Source organism: Vidua chalybeata, chromosome 10 (assembly GCF_026979565.1).
Source record: "Vidua chalybeata isolate OUT-0048 chromosome 10, bVidCha1 merged haplotype, whole genome shotgun sequence".
Taxonomy (NCBI): domain Eukaryota; kingdom Metazoa; phylum Chordata; class Aves; order Passeriformes; family Viduidae; genus Vidua; species Vidua chalybeata.
The window spans coordinates 9,753,972-9,772,262 of record NC_071539.1 but is presented as its reverse complement, the minus strand read 5'-3'; the positions used below and the strand labels follow the sequence as shown (position 1 = coordinate 9,772,262).

At 39.2% G+C, this 18,291-nt stretch overlaps 1 protein-coding gene across 1 annotated transcript in view; it reads left to right on the top strand.

The window, feature by feature from the left end:
* The window catches only part of PSMD1 (proteasome 26S subunit, non-ATPase 1), a 66,772-nt gene that overhangs the window by 6,549 nt on the left and 41,932 nt on the right, over positions 1-18,291 (top strand). The window contains exons 7-16 of the mRNA XM_053951482.1: positions 333-559; positions 1,945-2,008; positions 3,730-3,858; positions 4,865-4,953; positions 5,566-5,644; positions 6,150-6,323; positions 7,283-7,394; positions 8,002-8,198; positions 8,766-8,861; positions 9,388-9,452. Coding sequence (XP_053807457.1) covers positions 333-559; positions 1,945-2,008; positions 3,730-3,858; positions 4,865-4,953; positions 5,566-5,644; positions 6,150-6,323; positions 7,283-7,394; positions 8,002-8,198; positions 8,766-8,861; positions 9,388-9,452 — 1,232 coding nt within the window. The remainder of the gene's footprint in view (positions 1-332; positions 560-1,944; positions 2,009-3,729; positions 3,859-4,864; positions 4,954-5,565; positions 5,645-6,149; positions 6,324-7,282; positions 7,395-8,001; positions 8,199-8,765; positions 8,862-9,387; positions 9,453-18,291) is intronic.

Here is an 18,291-nt window from a genome sequence, read left to right as displayed (position 1 = left end):
GCCAGTCTTGGTATGCCATGTACACGTGACTCAGCATTACGCCTGTTTCATTTCAGCTGAGACATCCCTACAGAATGACTGGTGCTTCTTCAATGTGCTTTTGAATTTCTGTGTCTAGTAGGACAAGTCTTGTTTTTCTATGAAAAGTCTTCTGAGTTTTCTACTGTCTTCAATGAAAGAGAGAAAGGGGGTACCTACCTTTGAAGGGGGTATTCTGTGGAGCAGCAGATAAGGGCATTGGAGTGTTGCCTTGGGTAGTGTTGCTTTCTCGTTCTGAAGTATCTAATGTCTTCTCCTATTTTTTTTTCTGTTCTCCCCTTTCTCCTTTTCAGTGCCTGATATTCCTGGATGACCCACAGGCTGTGAGTGACATCCTGGAAAAATTGGTGAAGGATGATAACCTTCTCATGGCTTACCAAATTTGCTTTGACCTGTATGAAAGTGCGAGCCAGCAGTTCCTGTCTTCTGTCATCCAGAATCTCCGCACGGTTGGAACTCCCATTGCCTCTGTGCCTGGATCCACCAACACAGGCACCGTCCCTGGATCGGAGAAAGACAGGTGAGGAGACTGACTTGAGAGGTGGTGGACTTGTTTGGCTCCAATCCTGCTCTAAGGGAGCCTCATAGTCCATGTATGGATGCTTTTTACAAGCTATCAAGCTACTCCACTTTATTTAAGTAATAGGCAAGACATGCTATTTGTTTAAAACAAAATTGTGTATTACCAAAATCTACTGGTTTTTAAGGGGATTTTTCTTTGCAGTTGAGATAAGCACAGAGCAGTTATACTGGGGTTCAGCTGATGAGCAGTAATTCATTAAGCCACGGCATGAGTTGCTTGGGAATGCTGATTCTGTGTGGTCTTGGAAACAACTTGCAGAGCTAAGGAAGGAAAAAAGCTCATCAGGGAAAAGGCTTATCACAGCTATGTGCAAGTTTGGTTTCACATAACAGCTTGTGGGAAGAGTGAGCTCAGATGGTACTGTGGTGTCAACACCACAGTACTTGCACACCTTTTGTACTTGCAGTTAAGAAGAGCTACTTCAAATCGACTTAGAGTTTTTAAAAACATGTTCAGTGGTCAGTTTCACAGATCTTAACCACAGGAAGCTACTGTTAAGAAAAATCTAAGTTGGCACTAACCATTCTGTTACCTTTATTTCTTCTTTTGGTGACTTACAGGAGAACTGGCCAATCTGTGCTAAGGTTGCTGGAAGAAGTTTGTTTTCCATCTGCTCTGTAATCACCATAGAATGCTTACTGGTACTTTCAGCAGAGCTCTCATGTCTGTGCACAACCTGCTCCCTTCATTCTCTTTGACAGTGTGTGGTGGAGAATCCTGCATAGATCCAGGCTGGTTGAATATAAGGGTTTATCCAGTTGTGGAGCTGAGTATTTATACTTTTGAATCAGTGACACAGGCATGGCAAGCATTTTCCTCTTCCACTCTTCTTTTCCAGTGAAATAAAAGGAAAGGCACAGAATAATTTGTGTCTGCCTGTGAAGCATTAAAACAAAGTGCTAACAACAGCTTAATATGTTTCATTTCCATGTCAGCACTCTAGGATCCATGCTAATAGTGACAAGCACAAGGCTTCTAGGGGAGGATATAATTACCCTTGATGCCTTGTTTGTTGACCTTGTTTTCTCACCTGTGTCTCTTCATTCCCTACAAGCATCTTTATTTTCGTTGTCTCTGTAGGTGGAATAAGAGAATAGAGTTTTCCAGGCCTTTGTCTCAAGTTCCCTGAAAATTGTGTGGAGGGGGAATTTTCTGCTTAGCAGTAAGCTCCAGATAGTCAGCACTTGTTTTATCAAAGTCCTCTTTTCCAGTCATCATCTCCAAATCCTAGGCTGCTCCTTCAGGATAATGTTCAGCCATAATTATAGTTTGTGACTTAATTTTCATTTTGTGATGAAATTTTCATTTTTATTTTATTTCAGTGATGCTATGGAAGCGGAAGAGAAACCAGGAAACACTTGTGCAGCAGGGAGGTCTGCAGAAATTGTGAGTGCTATTTCTGAAACAGACTTTACTTAGTTTTTCTTACATGTTCTCTTTGGATATCTAGGATTTCTAAATTGCTTTGGCTAATAAAGAATGGAATTCCTTTTCTGTGTGCTTGGAGACAAGGTGACAGATGATCTCTGAGGGCCAAAAATCTGACTTAATGTCCAGCAGTTCAGATACTGAAAGCTGTGTGAGAGTGGGAAATGGTCAGAGTTCAGTAGGAATTACTGAGTTCTGAAAAAGGAGAAAGAAACATCTGGCTCATGTGTTTGCTTTCTGATATTGTAACAATTAACTCATCCGAAAAGAAAGGGCCTGAAATTTAACTGCTGCTGAGAACCTTAGGGAGTGAATTAACTTGATGCATTTTTTCCCCTCTCTTTCAAAAACCAACTGTAGTTCTGGTTGGATAGAACTGATGCAGTTCTACAGGAATGGCAGGAGGGGATGCTGATGTAACATAGTTTCTTTTCCATGGAGGCATAAAGTTACCTCGGGCCTACATGGTGCTGTGTTGCTGGGCCAGTTGGTTGAAATCTTCTTGTTTAGTTTCTTTTCCCAAGTATTGGAGAAAGTGAGTTCACTTCTAACATGCACATACAGTTGCATTTCAGCATGTAGAATAGTTAATGCAGTTTTGACATTTCCAATGCTGCAGAGTGTTATCAGAGAGGAAGGTAAAACCCAAGACAAGTTTTTTTTTTTTTTGTTTTTTAAATTTTTCCCCATAGTAAATGGTTGCAAACAAAACTTGGGAATGTTTGAAATATTCTTGCAGATCACTTAAAAATTAATTAAGGGCAAACATAAGTGTTTTCTTCAAGTTATATTTCATACAGAAAACAAAAGGGATTGAGTTTCTTGCCCCAGCAAGGAACCTTGACAGTGCTTCTGTACAGGAAAGGTGTCTTGAATCAGTTTCTGTTGCACTAGCTTTGCTGATTGTGCCAAGTACACAAAAACATTTCTGTGCCAGAAATGTTCTTTAGCTTAATCTTCCACAATTCAGAATGCTGACTACAAAGAAATAATTGAGGGAATTAGTTTAAGGTCTGAACTACTCATGCTTGACTAGTCTGTGACCAGCTAACAATGTCAGGACAAAGAACTGCACTGTACTTTTCACCCTGCTCAGAATGAACTTCAGTTTCTACTGATCCATTTTCAACTGTTCCATCAGGAGGAAGGAGACTTTACTCAGAGAGCTCTTGAAGATGAATGTATTAGTTTCCTAGTTCTACTAGCTATTGCTCCAAATAAAGCTTGTAGCTCACAAGAATGGTGCTGCAGCTCAGCACAGGCTCATGCAAAGTATTGTAGCTTTGTGGCTCCTCTGTCTATGAAAGCTTCCATGGAAATACAGGTTCATTTATAAAAGGGTTTGCCTCTGGCAGGAGACTTATTGTCTCTGTAAGGCCAAACAGCAGCTTGCAGAATGTCAGATGTCACCAATATTCTTTTTCTTTCAATGAAAGAATACATTTCTTTTTGAAGAGTCTCTTCTCCCACCAGCACTGCTCTGCACAAAAGATTTGATTTCTGGGAGGTTTGGGCTTGTGCACCGAGGACAGAAACAATGTCTTTTTAGTCCTAAAACCTGATAGGTTTTGGAATATGATGATGGGAACATACCAGAGTGGCTTCTCATTAACTGTATTTTAACAGAGTCATAGTTGGGTTCTCACGGATTTTTTTTTCCTTTTTGCTTGTATGTGAAGAACCCAGAGCCTAAGGACCAGATCTCAAAAATGATTAAAATTTTAAGTGGGGAAATGGCCATTGAGTTACATCTGCAGTTTTTAATACGAAACAACAATACAGATCTCATGATCCTCAAAAACACAAAGGTAAGAGACTTTGTTAAATATGGTTGTCTTGGATTTATCTGATTCATCCTGTGTTGGTTTTGGCCATGCTGCTGTTGTTTTTAATGATAGGCTGCTATTAGCATGTTGATTTTTTAATTAGGTTTTTTTAATTGGTTATAACAACTCATCTTTTTCTCACCCTTTTTTTTTTTTCTGGTGGATTTGTTTTTAATGTGTTCAGTAAGATGGGCAACATTTACCCTCCAGCTCCATGTCAGATCTATTGCAGATGCTGCTGGTTGGGAAGGGAGCAGTCAGCCAGGACTATAGGTTACAGTATATTGGTATCTTGGTTGAGATGTTAGGTAAGCCCACACCTTCAGCTTGGCAAGGGAATCCTGGTATGTAGTAAAAAACCAATATTTCCATGTGGGAGACAAAACCAATCAGATGCTGTAATGTAGTGAATGGAGTAACTGGTTTTGTTTTGGAAGGTGTTACTCAGGGGTGGGCAAATGAAAACTTATAGCTAAATTAGACTCTTAAATACTTACTAGAATACTGTAGGAGAAGTTTTTTTATTTGTGAAATAAGATGCATATCATCAGTAAAAGTAGTAGGGGTTGCTTGTTAGTGGGTTCATCTATTTCAGATAACATTTCAAATGTATTGGAAAATCTTTTCCATCTGCTGATGAAGTGTTCAGGATTCTGAAGTAGAGTTCTGGGAATGGCCTGGAAATGTCAGCAGCACTTGCTGTGCAGTGCTCGGTTCTGGGAAGCAGAGCGGGGTGGTTCTGTAGTTAAGTGGAAATTGGAGTAATCACATCTCTGAAAGAAACTCACATAAAGGATCATTTTGCATGAGAAAGATGGCTAGAGGATATGTTAGAGTGTATTAGCAATCTATTAGATGATTACAGGGAAATTGCTAGTTAAATTGAGGATCATTACTGTCCATTTTTCTGGTGTACTGGCAAGCTTGTTAAGTGACCTTGGGCAGATCTTTTGCTGAGTGATCCTACTGATTGTTCTTGTTCTTTCAGGATGCAGTGAGGAATTCTGTGTGTCATACTGCAACTGTTATAGCAAACTCCTTTATGCACTGTGGGACAACCAGTGACCAGTTCCTTAGGTAAATCTATGGCAAGGACGCTCCAGTGTAATTTAGAGGTGTTTGAACAACATTGTTGCCCTCTTTAACTTGATACGTCCAGAGTGGTAACTGCAGAACTCTAATGGTGTTAGAGAATTGTTTCCTTTTCTCTATCTTCACAAACTGGCTTTGTTTGACTGCTGACCATATGAGCAGCTTGGAGGATGAAGATCTGGAATTTCTCTTCTCATTGTTTACCAACTAGAGAGTTTCTGAGATGTATCTTTGTACAGTAGAGACTGACAGTACTGAATGACTCTTGTAGGGAAAATACCAGGGTTAACCTTACGAGGGACTTAAGGAAAGCTGCAGAAACTCTGCTAAAGTTTCTTCCAGAGAATTAGTGAGCTGCAGATTGAGCAGTTCTCTGTCTTTCAATGAGATCACCCATGTCTAGAAGCTTGACTACAACCAGGCAACCAGGACTGATGAAGGGGAGAGAAATCTAAAGTGGAAATGTGGTTAGCTGCCTTCACTTCTGGAGCTACTTTTTAGTTTGAAAGCAGTCTTCAGTGCTCTTAAACCCTGTTTGCAGGATTAGGAGCAGGCTGTATGACCTGTTTGTATAACCTTGCTCTTTTCATCTTCTAGAGACAATTTGGAGTGGCTGGCCAGGGCCACTAACTGGGCTAAGTTTACTGCTACTGCCAGCTTGGGTGTTATACACAAGGTAACATTGCATTCATTTCTGTCTGCTCAGTGTAAATGCTTGTGAACACTGAAAACGTGGAAATGGGGATTCTGAATGGTGCCTGCACTCCAGTGTACCTGGCACAACTATAACATATTTTGTGTCTTTGCACTAAAAAAGCTGTGTTTATATTATTTCATCTGACATCCAATATAATTTATGGTATGTTCTGCTGAGAATCGAAAAGGTGCTAGGATAATATGGCTCATGGAGAGAGTATTTTTTCTAACTCCTCCTTTGTGATTTGAACAGATTAGTAGTTTCTAGGTATTAAAATTGCAGGTGGTTCTTAAGTGATTTTGGGACATACCAAAGTTCCTTACTGTAATAACTTTCAGTAAGTTTGAACAGTGATGTGTGGCACTGAAATACTGATTTTAGTGGAGAAAATAATGGCTACAACACATGTTTAAATATTACTTTGCTGTTTTTTCACATTTTACTTCCCACTGTCTTCCCTTCCTGCTGGACACTGGACATCCAGGGTCATGAGAAAGAAGCATTACAGCTGATGGCAACCTACCTGCCCAAGGACACCTCTCCAGGGTCAGCCTACCAGGAGGGAGGAGGCCTCTACGCCTTGGGTCTCATCCATGCCAACCATGGTGGGGACATCATTGACTACTTGCTGAACCAGCTGAAGAATGCCAGTAATGATGTGTGTACTGGGCTCAGCAATGAGCCTTTGTTTTGTTGGGAATATGCAGGAGGGTGCTGGCTGGTTTAGTAGTGGGGGGTAGAGGTAATTAAGCAGCAGTGTGGTACTTAGACCTCCACTGGGTCTTAAAGATTGGTTAAAGGTTGGTTTTAACAACCTGTTGCTTAAGGTTTAAGTAAGATTTTTAGGAAATTCTTACGTACTTGAAAGTGACTGTAGCTTCATCATATTTACTACTTGCTATATCTACTTTGTTTTGTTAGTGGACCTGCAGCATTCTGGCACTCTTATTGTTTACAGCTTAGTTGTCAAGGAAATAAGCCACAAAATGTTTCTGCCAACATGACCTGTAGTTTTAATGCATCTTGCACAATAAGAAGTGTTTTACTTCTGCACTTAGTGTTTGTAGACCTCTAAGAAAAATATAGTTTTAAATTGGGAATAGGTCATTGTCCCAGCATGTTCCCTCTTTCTCCTTGTAGAATCTCATATTACTTTTTTTTTTTTAATTCCATGAACAGATCCCACTAGTCTTACTGCAAATGTATCCACTGTTAGAGCAAAAGAGGTTGTAGTTTTAAGTGGGTGCCTTTTTACCTTTTTATTTAAAAGCTTCTACTAGCTAGTGGCTTTTATGCATGGCACAGATTTATGGTTTTACATAAATCACTCAGTAGGAGAAAAGATTTTGAAGTCACTAGAAAGTCTTCTGTGTTATGTGTTAAGCTTCTGTTATTTACTGTTTATGGGCTTTTGAACTGTTTTTCTTCTATTTTCTGCATCTTTCACTGGACCTGCTGCCTAAGACTGTGAAAGTGGTATTTCTAGCAGGTCAAGAAATCATTTTGGGTTGGTTTGGGGCTAAAAGGTTGCAGGTTTATATTGATAGAAAGATGTCTACTTCAGCTGAAGCCATATTGTTCCCTGCTTTATGACTGAACTTGCATGTGCTTCTCTAGATTGTGCGACATGGTGGCAGCCTGGGCTTGGGGCTGGCTGCCATGGGGACAGCACGTCAAGATGTGTACGATCTGCTGAAAACAAATCTATACCAGGATGATGCAGTGACAGGTAAATGTTCTGCTTTCAAAGCAAATAACCATCTGAGGCCTTATCAGATACCTGGGTTTTTCTGTCATGTTTTTTTTTCCCCCAGGTTTTCTGTTAGCAACATAGATAGTTTCTAGCTGTGTTTTACTTACTGACCTTTTCCTGATCATTATGGTTCTTTAGTTATGTGTCAGTAATGTTCAGAAATCCTGTCATGAAAGGCACTGTGGCAAGTTTTGATAAGACATGCTAGGTCTTTAAACAGCCACTTTTTTGCTCTGTCCTTTTCTTTGTCATATGTTTTTTCTTTAGTGTGGCTGTTCTCCAGAGCCATGTGCTTTTTTGAGCTGAGAGATAGGCTTGGAGAAGCTTGTGGGAGTTACTGCTGCATTGGTGGGGCTCATAGGAAAATGATCCCAGCTCTTGGCCCAAGGAAGCGATAATTGAATTTGGTAAAGAAAAGTACTAAATTGTGGTTACAAACATATTTTGCCATGAATAGTGGAATTGTTAGGCATGGTGATGTCCAGAAGTGATCTATTGGCCTATATCTGGTGTGATTCTCTAGATACAGTATTTATTACTTTTGGGAACAGAGTTGACTTTTTTGCTTTTCTGTGCTTTTTAGGTGAGGCAGCTGGCCTGGCACTGGGGTTGGTTATGTTGGGATCTAAAAATGCCCAGGCTATTGAGGACATGGTTGGCTACGCACAGGAAACCCAGCATGAAAAGATCCTGCGAGGCCTCGCAGTTGGAATTGCTCTGGTCATGTATGGGAGGATGGAGGAGGCAGATGCTCTCATTGAGAGTCTCTGCAGAGATAAGGTAAACTGAGCTGACTCTTGTGTTACATGGCTGGCCTCCTGTCTGTGAATCTGCAGCTGTGGTGGGTTGGCTCTTTAGAACCAGAGAAGTTCTTACATAGGTCTGAAATAGGACTGTTTCACAAGTTGCTGCACTGTGATCAAAAATACAAGAACAACACTGCTTAGTTGTGTTTTCTTTAGCCTTATACTTGGTCTTCATAGTCATGTGAGAGCAGCAGGCAGTAGATCAAGATGTAATGGTTGAAAACAGACGAGACTTGCTGTAGGTGGGTCATCTCAAGGCTCTAGTAGTGATTATTGCAGATAGCAAGCAAGAAGCAGAATGTTACCTCTGCTCTATACTCTTTGGCAGCCTGCAGTATGGCAGGTCTCTGTCCCCCTGAACTTGGTAATGAAAACTCTGCTTTGGTGATTGTCCTGTCACTTGTCCCAAATAAACAATTAAGCAATGAGGCTGACCTGTGACCTGTTTACAGGTTCAAGACACAAGAGTGGAACAGATTTAAAGTTAGAATTCTGAGTCACAGTTTGGATGGATGTGAAATATTGATGCTTTCTCTTCCAGGATCCAATTCTCCGTCGTTCTGGCATGTACACTGTGGCTATGGCATACTGTGGCTCAGGGAACAACAAGGCTATCAGGCGCCTGCTGCATGTGGCTGTAAGTACTGTGGCCTTAGGAGCACGTAGGAAGAAAGTTGTGGTCAGGAAGCAAGCACATCACTCTCTCAGGTTTTGTGTCTGCAGTGTTAGTATTCTGGTCCAAATCAGATATTGTGAAGTGATGAAAGGTTTACTTAGTATTATGAGTAGAACTAACAGGGCTTTCTGACATTAGGGTAAGTAGACTTTCAGACTTTCAACCTGGTATCACAGAAAAGGAACCTATTAAAAATTAAAATGTGAACCCAAACTACCAGCTAACAGGTTTGGAGTGAATGGTCTGTGTAATGATGGGCTGGAGAAAAAATAAATTTAGCTCTGAAAGATGAGGTCTGTCTGTTCTTTGATTATCTTGCAATTGGTGTGCAAACACAGGTGAGGCTGTTTGGGCTAAGGCTGAACATGATTTTAACTAACTTTCTCTATAATCCTGTCTTCTTGATTAACTGACATCTGGCCTGAAACATTGCAGAGTCCTCAAGTATTTTAACTGTATTCTGAATATCCTATTTTTCCTTTTGTAGGTGAGTGATGTGAATGATGATGTGAGGCGGGCAGCTGTGGAGTCACTTGGTTTCATTCTGTTCAGGTAAAGTGTCTTCCTTGATCACTCCTGCAGCCTTCAATTTAATGTCTGTTCCTTTTTCAGAAAATGAGTATGCTACTGCTTTCACAAAGTGACTCAACTGCTAATTTAATGAATTCTGAAAAGTTAAAAAACTGAGAGATTGGTTTAGGATTAGAAGCCTTCCTTAATGTTTAGCAGATGTTTAATGAGTCTTTCTGTAGGTTTCCAGACTTGTGGTTTAATTGTCTGAACAGAACTAGATGAAGTTGACAAATAGAATGAAAAATTAATATTTGCAGGATTGAGAGTTAATTAAAAATTAAATATACTGTGCTTGTGCCAAGCCTCTTAAGGGCAGCAGTACTCAGACAAATATACCTATTTTAATTAGATAGCCTAATGGCTATCTAAATTGTTGTGACTTGGATTAAGAAAAAAAAAAAAACTGGAGGAGGACCTTGAAATAGTCTTTGTTTCTTAAGTATCCACTGTTAAACTGTGAAAAGTTCCTGGGCTTACATTGTAACATGAGCCTATCACAAAATCATCACAATGTTTCCTTTCGTTGTCTAAAGTGAAACCTAATGCTGAAATGGTATTTTGTAATGCCCTGCAGTTCCCTTGGCTAAGGGGTGGTTGGGGAATTAGAAGGCTCCCCAAGGACTGCACCTGCATTTGTTAATACAATAATCTGTGTAATCTGAGCACTGAGCCAAACTGCAGCCCTGAGCCAAACTCCTTTGAGTGTGGCTGAGAGGAGTTGCTGCATACTTGGGTCCATAATTTTAACTTAAAAATCGTTCTTCACATCTTCTTTTCGGTTGGTAGCTGTCCTTAAAAGCAGGATGAGAGAGTCTTAAAGATGGGGTTAAAACTTGGGTTACTGATGTGAGCAGTCAGCTTTTCTGTACCAAGTTGTTCCTCACATGGAATTGATTCTGCGCCGTTCTGCTCTATCTGAAGGATAATGGAACGTGGTTTGCAAAGAGGATAGATTCTCTCAGTGGGCAGCAGGTGTCTCTCAAGTGCTTCTGCTCTGTTACTTCCAAGCAGCACAGCTCGTTCCTTGCTGCTTAGGGATCTCTGCCTCTCCTGAAGCCAAGGGGTCTGTTTAGCTGACTTTTGTATCTGTGTACAGAACAAAGATTCCATGCATGTCTTCCATAGTTTCAGGCATCTTTTTTCAAAACAGGTTGTGACAAAGCCCTTTTGAGCTCAGATTTCATGTAATTTTTCTTTTCAACAAATGCAAAACACAATTGGACATGGATAGCTCTTACCAAAACGAGAAACCTTCAAGGCTCTGAGCTAAACCATTTACCATGTGCTTGCATCTTGCTGGAACGTCATAGTTCAGGGCCTGTTCTCTCCATGTCCAGCAATGAGGAAATGAGTGACACCATCTTTGACTCTTTCACCTGCTGTACAGTGGTTCAGATGTTATCCTGTCTGTTCCCCTCCCTTCTGGAGACTTGCAGTCCAGAACCTACTGGTGCAATAAGGATGAGCATTTCCTTGTAAATTCTAGTGTCTACCTTTCTTGGTAGTCATGGACTAACACTTTTTAGCTGATTAGCACTGGAGGCAAAAGGTTTATGTTAGGCCGTGGTAGTTGCCCACACTTTTCATTTGATAACTGGTTGTGTGCTCTAGCTCAGATCAACAATGACAGTGTACAGAGACATAAAGACCAAGTGAGTTGTGAGTTTGTCAGATTTCATGGCTAAAATGATATTTCTTTCTTAGGACTATTGTTTGTTGAAGTCTAACTGGATTTACTTGTAAAGGCCACTAACACAGCATTGAATACTGGCAAAAGTCAGTGATTTGTCAGCTCCTGGGTATACAGAGCTTCTGAATGAAGTGTTTTGTGATGGGAGGAGATCAGGTCTGAGACACAGTGGGCTAAATCCCAGAAATTAATCTCATTTTAAGTGAATTAAACATGACTGAAGGTCCTATGAAAAGAGTTCTCATTGAATTCTTTGTATGTGGTTCCAGAAAGGGAACTGTGAAGTCAGGATTGAAATAAGAGAATACATTTGTTTAATGCAGTCTGCATTTTTTCTTGGGGAATTCATGGCATTCATGAGGTTGAGTATCCTGGAGGTGTGAGTTGTCTGCTGGATTGTACGCTTTAGCAGCCTCAGACTTGTGCTTCTGTCTGTTCCTCCTATAGGAATAGTACAATCCATATAAGGGTGGAGGTTACACAGTCACAGGATGATAATTTCCTTAAAAGCACCATTGCTTGAACATGACAGAACTACAGCCCACAAACTCACATTATGTCATAAATATCCAGTTTGTTTTCTCCTGTTGTTACAACTATCTATGAATAAATGTTCTTCCTCTTGGATTTGAACTAAAAGTGTTGTAAACATCACAAAACTGCTAATTTTAGGTAATGCATCTGCATAGCAGAACATTCTGTAAGGCTTTGCTGTCCTTGTTTGCTGTCCTTGTTTTCCTCTGAGTCTTCCTTGTTATCACATGCATACAACCCTTCATACACTCACTCAAGAGCCCATCTTGACTTTTATTGTTGGTAATGAAAACAGCTCAGTATGGAAGTAAAATGTGATAGAACATAATGTAATAAAACATGACATTTAATTTTTAGAGCCTTTGATAAGGTTTTACTTGAACTTGAAGATTACGTCTTTTATATTTTTTTAAGCATGGTAATTTTTTTTTATTGGGCTTTTGAATTACTGGAAAAATATACAAAAGAATGTAATGTGGCTTTTTTCATTATTCAGAATTCATGAATCAAGATTTAGATAGAATATTCTAGTCTAGGTTCTTAAGTTTTACCTAAGAATTGCAAGATTAAAATTTCCAGTGTGTTATGAAAGATAATAAATCACCCAGTTACAATCCCTCCAGGATTGGGGGAGCAGGGATTAGTGCTGCTGTAACAGTTTCACTCTGGGATATTGGATGTACACTTGCCTGGCTGTGGGAATGTGTGCAGTCACCCAGGTGAGCAGAGCAGTATCAATCACATTGCTGGAGTGCAGAATACATATTCAGGTCCTATTCATATAGCATAAAAACTTCCTTGTCCTATTCTTGGGCTCCCCAAAGCTTTCCAGGGGATCTTGTATGTAGAATTGAACTTTGACCAGCAGAGTTGCTGCTGTTAATTCTGGTTTTGCTGACTGTTAAGGAGCAGTCCATAGGTTCAGACTGGGGATGGAAAGCACAGCTTGCTGGCTATAGGATTTGGTGTGGGGTTTTTTTCCTTCTTGGCTTAGTCCCATACAAAAATTAGGCACTAGTTATGGATTTTGGAGCAGATCATTTTCATGCCACTATATTAAATTAGAAGAAAATGTTCTGGTGCAAGAGAATTGTTTCAAAACTGCCTCCTCTTTTCTTCCTTTTGCCATCTAAAAAAAACAGTCAAAATTGCGTGGAGCAAAAACCTGAGACTTTAAATCTTCTCTCTTTTTAAAAATGGCCACCTCTTACAGGAGGCACTTCTAAGTAAAATGTTATTGTGAAGTGATACAGAGTCACTGATAAAGCTTTGGATGTTTGGAGCTTGCAGTGTGGATGCAGGGCTGAACAAGAAGCTGTGTTGTGAAATAGGAAGAAGAGCAATGATGTATTGACTTGGCTACTGTAAGGTGTCTCTGTTTTCCCAGTCCTCATCTTTTTGCCAGTGATCACAGATAGCAAACTTAGCTAATTGTTGATGTTTATATACTGGTGGTTCTTTCTGCTGAAGTGGTTTATGAAATATTTATGATTGTTGGAAAACAGCATTTAAAGTGCCTGTGATTTCTGGTCAGCTTTTTTTAAAGATTATGATGATGCAATGGAAAACATGATAAATTTTAAGTGTTTTGCTTTTTAAAAATGGAAATACTTATTTTTATAATGATTTTTAGGTCATGAATTGATCTTTGTTGGTATTGCAGAGTGAGATGTGGTTGGATTATGTAGTCAGCCTTATTTTTACATTGTTAGAGAAGTGCTGCAGAGTATCTAAACACTATATACAAAATGAGGAGGTAGATGTTTTATGGATAGAACAAATCTGATTGGGAGAAAGCTTCAATGTGGGATGGAGCAGTGCTTGCAAACATGAACTAAAAATGTTTAATGCTCTCATAGCAGTTGTTAAATCCTGGGGAATGGGAGTCATGGGGAAGTTGAGTTGTAGGACGCTGCTTTTGTCTTCATGCAATACTCTTGGGAAAAGGCTGAGGGCAGGAGAGGGAACAATGCAGCCTCTAGAGAGTCCCAAAAGGAAGATGTAGTCTCAGCTGATAACTGTAGGCTACCCAAACATGAAGAACTCTGCATGGCTTCTGTTCAATTTTTCATTTTAGGATGATGCAAGTGAAATAGTAATGTTTCCTGCTTTTGTATGCTTTGTGTTTACATAGCCTTTGGTATTTTAAGGCTATATATTTGTTGTAAGGCAAACAGATCAGACACTTGGATTTTATTCCAGGAAGACTGGGACAGTTTGTTTTCTTTATATCTGCTAACCTACCTTTATCCAGAAGGCAGATAGCAGATGATCTGGGTAATTGAGTGTGAGGCTGACAGTCACTCTAATGTGATCTGCACTAATGACTTTTTCAATGTTTTAATTGTGAAGAGGAATGTAGTGAAATGTATCTGCTTGTTAATTCTTGCATAGGAAAGATTAAAAGGGTTTTGTTTACAATCCAACACATTTTATCTCGTCATATTCAGTCTTCCTGGGAGAGGAGAAGGAAGGTCCCTTTCAAAGAAATAGTAGCAGAAATCTTACTATAATCAGAAGAAGCCTTAGACTTTGACTGAAGTTGTGCAGAGTTTAATGAATTTGAAAATGAGTTGCCATTACCCGTGTAGAGCATTTGTAAAGAGGATCCTTCAGAGAGTAAAAAGCTCTTAATTTTTAAGAGTGTGATGTTGTTTTTCAGAGGCTGGAAAGGACCTGAATACCTGGATGCAAGGTATTGTAGCTGTGGCTTGACAAATAGGGTTCACATGAATTCTTAAAAATAAGAATAAAAATGGACACTTTTAGCAAGCCATCTTTCCTGTTTTTTGTACCTAGCTTCTCATTGTAAAATAAAAGGGCTTCCTCTCCTCTGCAGGGCAAAACTCTTCCTTTTCCACCAGAGAAAACATTGTTTCTCATGGGAATGGACACTGATAGTAAACACCATGTTGTTATGCCAAGGCAAAATTATGGAAGTTACTTCTGTCCTGACTATTGCTTTTGCCATGTTAATGGTTCCCTAGAGAGCCAAAGGGGAAGTGAAACAAAGGAGGGCTTCTGAGCAGTTGTACATAGGCATCTTTATCAATATGAAGAAAAAAGTCTAATGCTTCGTGGTAATATTAAGTCAGTGCTGAGAACTGGCCAGAACTCTTGGCTCCAGCTTGCAAGGTCAAAAGCCAGAAAAGTTCTGGTAATGTTCTGCCTCTCTGGGTTCCAGTGTCCCAGGCTTTACCACGTTTACTCTGCTTACTCTGCTTTACTTTTTAAGTCTGATGTTACATACAGCAGCCTAGAAAAAGATTTAGGGGAGTTACGTTTTTGTTTTCTTTGACCAGCTTGCAGTGATGTGGATGTTTCCACAGTATGAAAACTGTGTAGAAAAGCAACACTTTCTGTGAAACACTGTTAAAAAATCCTATGTGCCTCTTGCGTGCAGGTGATACAGCACCAGTTTGTAGCATCAGCCTCTCTTCTCAGTGCCTTCTGCTTTACACTTGATTTTAACTGTATTTACATTTGAAAATTGATGTTAGTATGGCCTAGTGTGATATAGTCAGGAAGAGTTTTATACTTGTAGGATGTAAGATAACTGAATAGTACATTTTTCTAGCTGCCTGTAAGTTTCCTGATAGCTAAAGGCCTGCAGCTTATAGATGGTTTAGGACTGGCTTCACAAAATGCATTTTACATCATATCACTAGCTGGGATTAGCTGAATTTCTTGCTTCTCTGTTTCTGAGTGAATTAAAAGTTGGGATATTTTGTTGGTTAATTTGTCTGTTTCATGTGTATTTTGTGGCAGCTTTGTTTCGTTTTTTTGTAAAGTAATCCCTTTATTTGCATTTCAAGATACTTATTCTGTTAGGCTTCGAACTCCATTATTTTCCTCTCTGCAAGACTGCTGAGTCCTTATGTGCACGTCTTTGCTGTAATTTTTAATTAGATAGGCAGACAGAATATTGACTGAATGTCTCCTAATGTATTTTAAATAATTAAACAACAAAACAACCACCATACTTGTCCCTTATTCTTCTAAAATGTTCGCCCCATAGTGCTTGGATGTTGCAGATCAGCTTTGACTTTTATCTTGCTTTTCAGTAGTTTAAAAAGAAATGAAATATGCCAGATAAAGGTCTTTGTGATAATGAGAAAAGTTGAACTAGGTATCTCTAAGTTATTATTATTTTATGGATTTTATTATTTTGTTATTTTATAGCCTCTATACAATAATAACTTGGAGTTATTATTGTATTGAGACTATAGAGCTGGCCAGGTGGGTGATTTGGTGTGGGTCAGATTTGGAAAGGCAGCATTTTGCTCCAGAGAAAGGAATCCCTCTTTTTATTTGTGTGTGTTAAGGGGGAAGTGCATGACCCCTTCCTTCTATAAAAATGTCTTGTGTTCTACAGCCAAATGACTGCAAAGCTTTATCAGTTATTATACTGCTATCTTCATGAAAAAGCTGTAAAATATTATAATGCTATGAAAATACTCTCACTTTGCAGACAGCATATAAAAATATCTTTTATAAATTTGTGTTACCTAAAGACAATACTCATTGTATTGACCTCCTATTGTGCTTGTTGATGCCACAAGAGCATTGTTGTCTGTAGTTACCATACAACAAACTGATGCTTTCTTACAGGAGCTTGCAGTGACTCTTCCATCATGTCTTACTAATGAAGGTGATGTCTTTGTTCAGAGCTGTTCTTGTAGATACAGTTGCTAAAACAAGAACTCCACTGTCCCTTATGTTTTCTTATTTAATAGTTCTGCATCTTCATCTTTTTTTCTTGCTCTGTCCTGCTTTCCAAGGCTGTTACCTGAATTCTCAGCGTGTTTGCTCTGTAAATGGACAAGCTCTGAGCAATATCTTCTTGCACTTAGCATGCTAAGTGAAAAGTGGAAGCACGGAATGTGCATGCTTTCTTGGCTGATGTGTTTCTGTCTATGGAAAAATTTTCTTTGCCTGTAGAAAGACTGGATTTTTGATTAGTCACTAGTCCTTTAGACTGAGGTTTGTTGTTGCTGACTGAACTCAGTAACCTGGAACATGCTGAGCTTCTATTTACAGTTACTAAAATTGAGAAACCTGTATACCGGCTTGAGAAAATACATCTCTGTTGGGTGAGGCTTTTTCAAGGATGATTTCTTATTGGTGGAGGCCTAAGCACTGATTGCAAAGAGGCCTTGGAATCTTTCTCTGTGGGACATTTAGGGCAAATTACTCCTTGAGTAAGACAGGTTGCAGACTTGACAGCTATACAAGAACAGGGTCAGACAGAAAAGAGCTGAGTTACCTCTCAGTTTTGCTATATGCTGTGAGCCAGCTGTGATGTTTCTGCTGGAAAGGGAAAATATAAGTTGCTGAAAGTAGGTGATTGCTGCTTGCTATAGGAACATTTTTTGTTTAATTAATATGGATTTATTTAACTATCAAGAGAGTTTTCAAAGATGGCTATTTCTTGCTTTCTGACTGCTGGGCAATAACCCCTCAGGAATGATGTTTGCCTTTTGGTGTTACTGCTCATGAAGGTGTCTTTTACAGCTATCACAGTCCATCCATTCCGGCTTTTAACTACAAAATCCTCCTAAACAAATTTTGATTAAGTGAAGAGGAGGGAGAGCAGTTAGAATTTACTCTGATTTAAGTGGCTAGTGATTATCACAAAAAAGGGGAGGAAGAAGACAGCTTACTACAAGTACCACAGATGTATTTTTAATGCTTTTGCCTGAAAATCTCTGGCAGTTGTTACAGTAGGCTCTGTTTTGAACTTGCATATATTTTAAATTAAATAGATATAAATAAATGTTGGAGGGACATGTTAGCTTTAGTACTTTCTGTTCTGCAGATGAAAAAATCCTAAGCTTTTTGCTGTACATAATTTTATTGTAACCAAAGAATGCTGAAAATATCAAAAATGAAAACAAAGTCCAAGCTGAAAATTTTACTGTAAATGGAAACTGTGGAAAAAATGGTGAGCTGGCTGCTTGATGTAAGAATTCCAGTACTTTGGGGAAATCAGACTTCTTTTCCCAGGGAGTCTGGAGCTGTCAGAAGTTTCTAATTTCCAAAATAGCAGACTCTGGTAGCTTTTATGGATTGTGAGGACCAGTTATTTCTATTAATTTTGTGGTCATACTAAAGTCTTGAGCATGTTTGAGAGATTGCAAACTGGGACCTGTAATTGGCCATTAGTCCAATTAAATAATTTTGAGCTCAGCTAAACTGCGAATATGTGCAGGTGTAGGCAGTACTATTGTCTCTGCTGTCTCTTAAATATTTGCTCTTATTTTCTTATGAAGTAGCTGTTGTGTCTGTGATTTCTCTACTTCCTATGAACTACATTGGATGAAGGGAGGCTTTCACTGAAGTTTCCATGGTCTTTAAAAAGGAAGCTTGTTCATATAAATTATAGGGATGTTCCAGGCATTGTGTATCCTGTTTTTCTTCTGATAACTTATTGTGTGTTGTGTTATTTTGATTAAATAATTCATTTTCTTAATATGAAAAGAAAAAAGGGCAGTTTTCGGTGAATAATCTGGCAACACTGAGCTTATGCATATGTAATGGAGATGAAATTCAAGTGGGTGAAATTCTACCCATCCCTACAGTAAAGGGATAATT